At 47.7% G+C, this 8,840-nt stretch overlaps 1 protein-coding gene across 3 annotated transcripts in view; it reads right to left on the minus strand.

The window, feature by feature from the left end:
* Positions 1-2,361: 2,361 nt before the first annotated feature.
* pomt1 (protein-O-mannosyltransferase 1) overlaps positions 2,362-8,840 on the minus strand; it is a 15,376-nt gene continuing 8,897 nt past the window's right edge. For 2 of the 3 annotated variants that reach the window (XM_053324597.1, XM_053324598.1), the window contains 10 exons: positions 7,806-7,901; positions 7,444-7,536; positions 7,128-7,224; positions 6,902-6,994; positions 6,576-6,696; positions 4,993-5,090; positions 3,669-3,782; positions 3,430-3,556; positions 2,734-2,911; positions 2,362-2,562 (listed from right to left, as the gene is read on the minus strand). In XM_053324597.1, the coding sequence (XP_053180572.1) occupies positions 2,388-2,562; positions 2,734-2,911; positions 3,430-3,556; positions 3,669-3,782; positions 4,993-5,090; positions 6,576-6,696; positions 6,902-6,994; positions 7,128-7,224; positions 7,444-7,536; positions 7,806-7,901 (1,192 nt within the window). In that variant the 3' untranslated portion in view covers positions 2,362-2,387. Of the gene's footprint in view, positions 2,563-2,733; positions 2,912-3,429; positions 3,557-3,668; positions 3,783-4,992; positions 5,091-6,575; positions 6,697-6,901; positions 6,995-7,127; positions 7,225-7,443; positions 7,537-7,801; positions 7,902-8,840 lie in introns of those variants that run through there. The other variant, XM_053324599.1, reaches the window with a different exon arrangement.

Raw genomic sequence — 8,840 nt, forward strand, 5'->3', positions numbered from 1 at the left:
TTCCTGAGAATTTGGAGCCGCTCAAGTTAGCCATAGCGAGTAACGCACTTCCGGTCATTTTCACAAAATAAAACACCCGTTGTCTTTTATTATTAAGAAAACCATAACGATAGAATTGGTGCTTTTGAAAACAGGAAGCGGACATGCCCTCGCTGTATTTAACTTGACAATTTAATAAGGTTGAATTAAATGGTCAAGCATACTGTGATGTATAGAGTCTCTAACGGCTGAGGATGACGTAATATCTTATGTTTCAAAGTGGGAGTTTTTAAAATGTAAAATTCGAGGATTTTGGGAAATCATTTAACAGAAGTAGCAAAATAGCAGCTAGCTTCATTTAATTAAAGAAATGAATACATGTTGTAATAAATAAGACATCGCTAACTGGCAGTGATGAACAGAAAATGCTAACCCTGCTAACCCTGCTAACCAAACCTGATGAGATCTTTTTTTTTTTCCATTCTCAATTTTTATTGACAAAATCCTGGACTCAACGATGAGACCGTATGGAGTCAACGATGAGACCGTATGGAGTCAACGATGAGACCGTATGGAGTCAACGATGAGACCGTATGGAGTCAGTGATGACACCGTATGGAGTCAACAATGAGACCGTATGGAGTCAACGATGAGACCGTATGGAGTCAGTGATGATGAGACCGTATGGAGTCAACGATGAGACCGTATGGAGTCAACGATGAGACCGTATGGAGTCAATGATGATGAGACCGTATGGAGTCAACGATGAGACCGTATGGAGTCAACGATGAGACCGTATGGACTCAACGATGAGACCGTATGGAGTCAACGATGATGAGACCGTATGGAGTCAGTGATGATGAGACCGTATGGAGTCAACAATGAGACCGTATGGAGTCAGTGATGAGACCGTATGGAGTCAGTGATGATGAGACCGTATGGAGTCAACGATGAGACCGTATGGACTCAACGATGAGACCGTATGGAGTCAACGATGAGACCGTATGGAGTCAGTGATGAGACCGTATGGACTCAACGATGAGACCGTATGGAGTCAATGATGAGACCGTATGGAGTCAACGATGAGACCGTATGGAGTCAACGATGAGACCGTATGGAGTCAGTGATGAGACCGTATGGAGTCAGTGAGACCGTATGGAGTCAACGATGATGAGACCGTATGGAGTCAACGATGATGAGACCGTATGGAGTCAGTGATGAGACCGTATGGACTCAACGATGAGACCGTATGGAGTCAGTGATGAGACCGTATGGAGTCAACGATGATGAGACCGTATGGAGTCAGTGATGAGACCGTATGGACTCAATGAGACCGTATGGAGTCAGTGATGAGACCGTATGGAGTCAACGATGATGAGACCGTATGGAGTCAGTGATGAGACTGTATGGAGTCAACGATGAGTTGATTTTATAGAGTGGTGTGAGGAGTCCCATTTAGAGATAAACACAAAAAAGACCAAGGATATGAAGATCGATTTTAGGAAGCAAGCCCCTCCACATGAAGTCACATACATCAAAGTTCAGACAGTAGAACTTGTACAATCTTACAAGTATCTGGGTACAATCATAGACACTAAACTTACCTTTGATGAAAATTGTGAAGCTGTGTGTAAGAAGGGACACCAGCGTCTTTTCTGTTTAAGGAAACTGTCACTTTCATGTTGACAGATCACTGATGAAGCTGTTCTACCGTGCTTTTATTGAGTCTGTCATTTCTTTTTGTATGGTGGCATGGTTTGGCAACCTGTCTTTAAAGAGCAGGAACTCACTGAGCCAGGTCGTCAAATGGGCTAGCAGGACGATCGGTGAGACACAGCTTAGCTCAGAAGCCCTGTATATAAGACAGCTGCAGCGGCTCACTGGTTCCATCTTAGGGGACAGGTCTCACCCCCTCTATAGTGACTTCCTGCTCCTCCCATCTGGCCGCAGGTACACCGTACCTAGGACCAAAACTAAAAGGCACAGGTCTAGCTTTGTCCCTGCAGCCATCATACATCTTAATTGTACGAGTTGTGTAGCTATTTTACTGTTTTCATTTTTCTGTTTTGTATGAATGTCTCTCACTGCGAGCCAAATTTACCTGCGGGTACAAATAAAGAAATCTAATCTAATCTAATCTAATCACTGATGAGACCGTATGGAGTCAACAATGAGACCGTGTGGACTCAATGAGACCGTATGGAGTCAACGATGATGAGACCGTATGGAGTCAACGATGAGACCGTGTGGTGTCAACAATGAGACCGTGTGGACTCAACCAGTTGGTTTTATTATTTTTTCAGAATCAGTTTAACGTTACAGTCACATGACGATGTGTTGACCTGTCAATCATCGCTCTGTGACATCGCTCTGTGACATCACTCTGTGACATCACGGGGGTGGGGCTTCTAGCGGCGGCGGTACAGGATGTCCCACGAGTCCCGCCACTTCAGTCCTTGCAGCTGATTGGCCGACAGCTCCGGGCTGCCGTAGGTCAAAGGGCAGAAAGTCTGATAGGACAGGAAGACGGAAACCAACATGGCCGCCACGCACACGCAGAACGCACGGCGGTGTGTCTCACTGCTGCAGAGAGAGAGAGAGAGAGAGAGAGACAGAGAGAGAGAGAGAGAGAGAGACAGAGAGAGAGAGAGAGAGAGAGAGAGAGAGAGACAGAGAGAGAGAGAGAGAGAGAGAGAGAGGGTTAGGAACACGTTAAGTGTGTGTGTGTCTGTATGTGTGTGTGTGTGTGTGTACCTCAGCAGGTGTGTGTGTGTGTGCTCCAGCAGGGCGGGGCTCAGCAGGTGCAGGTAGCAGAGAGCCGGCAGGTAGTGATACAGGAAGAGAGTTTTCTCCATCAGCAGGAACGGCACGAAGTTCACCATCCAACCTCCAACACACACACACCCTAGAGAGAGGAACCGAGCCCAGGCAGCTACACACACACACACACACACACACACACACACACAGACACACAGACACACACACACACACACACACACACACACAGAGACACACACACACACACACAGAGACACAGAGACACACAGAGAGACACACACACACACACACACACACACACACAGAGACAGAGAGACACACACACACACACACACACACAGAGACATAGAGACACACAGAGAGACACACACACAGAGACACACACACACACACACAGAGAGACACACACACAGAGACACACACACACACACACACAGACACACACACACACAGACACACACACACACACACACACACACACACAGAGACACACACACACACACACACACACACACACACACACACAGAGACACACAGAGACACACACACACACACACACACACACACAGATTTCAGGTTAGAGTTCAGCGTTTTGATTGCAGAAGAACATCTTTGTGTGTGTGTGTGTGTGTGTGTGTGTGTGTGTGTGTGTGTGTGTGTGTGTGTTACCGTCAGGTAGGTCTTTGAAGCCCCGCCTCCTCCTCAGCAGGTACACGGCTGCCAGCAGCTGATAGGCCAGCAGGCTGAGGTTGGCCACGCCCCACGACACTGGGTTACCAATCAGATGGATCTGAGCCTGAGACACACAGCCAATCACAGGGCAGCAGAGGACTGGTCACATGATGATGATGATGTGTGTGTGTGTGTGTGTGTGTGTGTGTGCATGTGTGTGTGTGTGTGTGTCTCACGTTGGTGGAGGAGTGCAGCCAGTATGCGATGTTGGTCTCCATGGCAACCCACTCCAAGGGGGACGAGCTGTATTTGTGCTCAGAGTCTTCCTGTTTCACCGTCAGCATCTTCGACTGTCATGACATCACAGTGACATCACAATTACATCATCATCATCATCATAATGACATCAGCAATGAGCTTCACGAGTCAAAGGAACCGAGCTTCGGGAGTCAAAGGAACCGAGCTTCACGAGTCAAAGGAACCAATCAGGAGTCAAAGGAACCGAGCTTCACGAGTCAAAGGAACTGAGTTTCACGAGTCAAAGGAACCGAGCTTCACGAGTCAAAGGAACCGAGCTTCACGAGTCAAAGGAACCGAGCTTCACGAGTCAAAGGAACCGAGCTTCACGAGTCAAAGGAACCAATCAGGAGTCAAAGGAACCGAGCTTCACGAGTCAAAGGAACTGAGCTTAGGGAGTCAAAGGAACTGAGCTTCACGAGTCAAAGGAACTGAGCTTCACGAGTCAAAGGAACCAAGCTTCACGAGTCAAAGGAACCGAGCTTCACGAGTCAAAGGAACCAATCAGGAGTCAAAGGAACCGAGCTTCACGAGTCAAAGGAACTGAGCTTAGGGAGTCAAAAGAACCGAGCTTCACGAGTCAAAGGAACCGAGCTTCGGGAGTCAAAGGAACTGAGCTTAGGGAGTCAAAGGAACTGAGCTTAGGGAGTCAAAGGAACCGAGCTTCACGAGTCAAAGGAACTGAGCTTAGGGAGTCAAAGGAACTGAGCTTAGGGAGTCAAAGGAACTGAGCTTAGGGAGTCAAAGGAACCGAGCTTCATGAGTCAAAAGAACCGATCAGGAGTCAAAGGAACCGAGTTTCGGGAGTCAAAGGAACCAAGCTTCACGAGTCAAAGGAACCGAGCTTAGAGAGTCAAAGGAACTGAGCTTAGGGAGTCAAAGGAACTGAGCTTAGGGAGTCAAAGGAACCGAGCTTAGAGAGTCAAAGGAACCGAGCTTCATGAGTCAAAAGAACCGATCAGGAGTCAAAGGAACCTTGGGGTTGAGCATAGCTTAGTGGGTAGCGCTCCCGCCCCATGTGTTGAGGCTACAGTCCTCGTTGCAGGCGACCCTGGTTCGAATCCCGAGCCGAGCGGTCTTATCCTGCGTGTCATTCCCCCTCTCTCTGCCTGTTTCCTGTCTATCTCCACTGTCCTGTACATTAAAGGCAAAAAAGCCCGAAAAAATATACTTAAAAAAAAAAAAAAAAAAAAAAGGAGTCAAAGGAACCGAGCTTAGGGAGTCAAAGGAACCGATCAGGAACCAAAGGAACCGATCTCCTACCTGAAGCTCCACAAACTTGGACCAGAAGGAAATCTTCCGTTCCACATCGATGTGAGTCGGAGAGTGAAGCTCCACCTCTCTCTCCTTCTGCTCCTGACCTGAACACACACACACACACACTGGGGTCAACTTTAACATCAATGAAATGAAATGAAAACGTGTCTCTGAGGTAAACACTGAAGATATGATAACCTGCTGGAGACTGTGTGGGGAACAGGAAGGAAAGGAGGGAGGAAGAAGGAAGGAAAGGAAAAAAGGAAGGAAAGGAAGGACTAGCACTTCCTGTCTTTGACCAGACTAAAAACAGCTGATACCTCAGGTTATCATCCCATTCCTACTCACACACATATGTTTTGGCATTGTAACAAAATTAGGAGATTTTGGGAAGATGTGTGCAGGAGGGGTTGAAAGACATTTTGGGCTATGAGATGTGTGCGGGAGGGGTTGGAAGACATTTTGGGCTATGAGATGTGTGCGGGAGGGGTTGGAAGACATTTTGGGCTATGAGATGTGTGCGGGAGGGATTGAAAGACATTTTGGGCTATGAGATGTGTGCGGGAGGGGTTGGAAGACATTTTGGGCTATGAGATGTGTGCGGGAGGGGTTGGAAGACATTTTGGGCTATGAGATGTGTGCGGGAGGGGTTGGAGGACATTTTGGGCTATGAGATGTGTGCGGGAGGGGTTGGAAGACATTTTGGGCTATGAGATGTGTGCGGGAGGGGTTGGAAGACATTTTGGGCTATGGGATGTGTGCGGGAGGGGTTGGAAGACATTTTGAGCTATGAGATGTGTGCGGGAGGGGTTGGAAGATATTTTGGGCTATGGGATGTGTGCGGGAGGGGTTGGAAGACATTTTGGGCAATGAGATGTGTGCGGGAGGGGTTGGAAGACATTTTGGGCTATGAGATGTGTGCGGGAGGGCTTGGAAGACATTTTGGGCTATGAGATTTGTGCGGGAGGGGTTGGAAGACATTTTGGGCTATGAGATGTGTGCGGGAGGGGTTGGAAGACATTTTGGGCTATGAGATGTGTGCGGGAGGGGTTGGAAGACATTTTGGGCTATGGGATGTGTGCGGGAGGGGTTGGAAGACATTTTGGGCTATGAGATGTGTGCGGGAGGGGTTGAAAGACATTTTGGGCTATGGGATGTGTGCGGGAGGGGTTGGAAGACATTTTGGGCAATGGGATGTGTGCGGGAGGGGTTGAAAGACATTTTGGGCAATGGGATGTGTGCGGGAGGGGTTGGAGGACATTTTGGACTACAGTATGAGACGCCTAAAACATGCATTGCACTTTACTTTGGATAAAAATCAAACAAACACTCCAGATGAGGACCGCTACTTGATCACACACACACACTTTACTGGCAGCTTAAAAAAAAAGCCATAACAAGAAAATGGCACAAGGAACACCTGCCCCACCCCCCCCCCCCCCACCCCCCTCTGCGTTATGGAGAGATATAAGACTACAACAAACAATATGGGAAACCAGATGGAGGAAATGGACTATGTTTAACAGTCATGACTCATAGTAATCCTTCTGACACTGTGTAATAAAACATGAGTTAAAAAGGAGTCGTACTGGTGCCATAGCGATGCTCCTCCACCGTCCAGCCCAGACTGCTGCTGTGAGCCTTAAACAACTTCTCTGCTACAACCTCCAACTGATGGAAACCCCAGTCTGGAAGAGACACACCACTCATCTACACACACACACACACATATATATATATATAAACACACACACATATATACACACACACACACACATTTATATAACATAGTTAAAGGGACTGTTGAAGCTTCAGATCAACTTTTAAATTCATGTTTCCACAGAAGGAGGACTGTGGGTTTAGTCCTCCATCACTCCCCCCCCCCCCCCACACACACACACACACACAAACCAACCTTGAGAACAGCTGACGTGTTGACGTGAACCAATCGAACCTCAGACAGGATCGTCTTCCACACCTCTGACTCCGCCTCCCTGTTGGAGATATGCTGAAAAGACACACACACACACACACACACACACACACACACACACACACACCCACACACACACACACACACAGGTGAGGACATGTGTGTTTCCAGTGGTGGTGAACAGTCAGGGGTCAGAGGTCAGACTCACCACTCTCCACAGGTTCTGCGTCGCCATGGAAACGTTAAAGTCCACGTAACCGGAGACCTCCTGAGCGTGAGGACTCATGGGAGCTGCTACATCATGGCTGCAACACACACACACACGCACACGCACACGCACACGCACACACACACACACACACATTGATCAGAAGTCTTTACAGCAGAGGATCAGCTGTGTGTTTTCCAGGATCTTCTCATTGTGGGGGGGGGGGGCTCATTGTGGTGTTTCTGGGAGGGGAGGAGTGGGCCGGGGGGGGGGTTTAATCAGGTTTACCTGTTCAGGAAGTGTGATGTCATCCTACCTGTTCAGGAAGCGTGATGTCATCCCATGAACCAGCTGGATGACGTCGCCATGACGAACCGGCCGCGGAGGACTGCTGACCATCAGCTGCTGTCTGACACACAGCAGGTTACACACGGTTACTGTTAGAGTAACTAGTTACTGTTAAAGTAACTAGTTACTGTTTAAGTTACTAGTTACTGTTAGAGTAACTAGTTACTAGCTCCATTATAAAGTAATTAGTTATAGTGAAGTTATAAACTCCATCCAGGCTTTTAAACACATCTACATCACTGCAACAGACCAAAACACACACACACACACACACACACACACACACACACACACACACACACACACACACACACACACACACACACCTACCTGCCAGGCTCCTTGATGATCCACCAGTTGTTGACGTCTTTGAACGGGTAACATGTGACCTGCTGCTGGTGAGAGCTGCCCCGCCCATTCTCATACCTGTCAATCAAAGTTCACCTGTCAATCACAGCTCACCTGTCAATCACTGTTACACCTGTCAATCACAGTTCACCTGTCAATCACACTGTTACACCTGTCAATCACAGTTCACCTGTCAATCACAGCTCACCTGTCAATCACACTGTTACACCTGTCAATCACAGTTCACCTGTCAATCACACTGTTACACCTGTCAATCACAGTTCACCTGTCAATCACAGCTCACCTGTCAATCACACTGTTACACCTGTCAATCACAGTTCACCTGTCAATCACAGCTCACCTGTCAATCACAGCTCACCTGTCAATCACACTGTTACACCTGTCAATCACAGCTCACCTGTCAATCACAGTTCACCTGTCAATCACAGTTCACCTGTCAATCACACTGTTACACCTGTCAATCACAGTTCACCTGTCAATCACAGCTCACCTGTCAATCACACTGTTACACCTGTCAATCACAGTTCACCTGTCAATCACACTGTTACACCTGTCAATCACAGCTCACCTGTCAATCACAGTTCACCTGTCAATCACACTGTTACACCTGTCAATCACAGTTCACCTGTCAATCACAGTTCACCTGTCAATCACAGCTCACCTGTCAATCACACTGTTACACCTGTCAATCACAGCTCACCTGTCAATCACACTGTTACACCTGTCAATCACAGTTCACCTGTCAATCAAAGTTCACCTGTCAATCACACTGTTACACCTGTCAATCACACTGTTACACCTGTCAATCACACTGTTACACCTGTCAATCACAGTTCACCTGTCAATCACAGTTCACCTGTCAATCACTGTTCACCTGTCAATCACAGTTCACCTGTCAATCACAGCTCACCTGTCAATCACAGTTCACCTGTCAATCACAGTTCACCTGTCAATCACAGCTCACCTGTCAATCACAGTTCACCTGTCAATCACAGT

This window comes from Scomber japonicus, chromosome 9 (genome assembly GCF_027409825.1).
Source record: "Scomber japonicus isolate fScoJap1 chromosome 9, fScoJap1.pri, whole genome shotgun sequence".
Taxonomy (NCBI): Eukaryota; Metazoa; Chordata; class Actinopteri; order Scombriformes; family Scombridae; genus Scomber; species Scomber japonicus.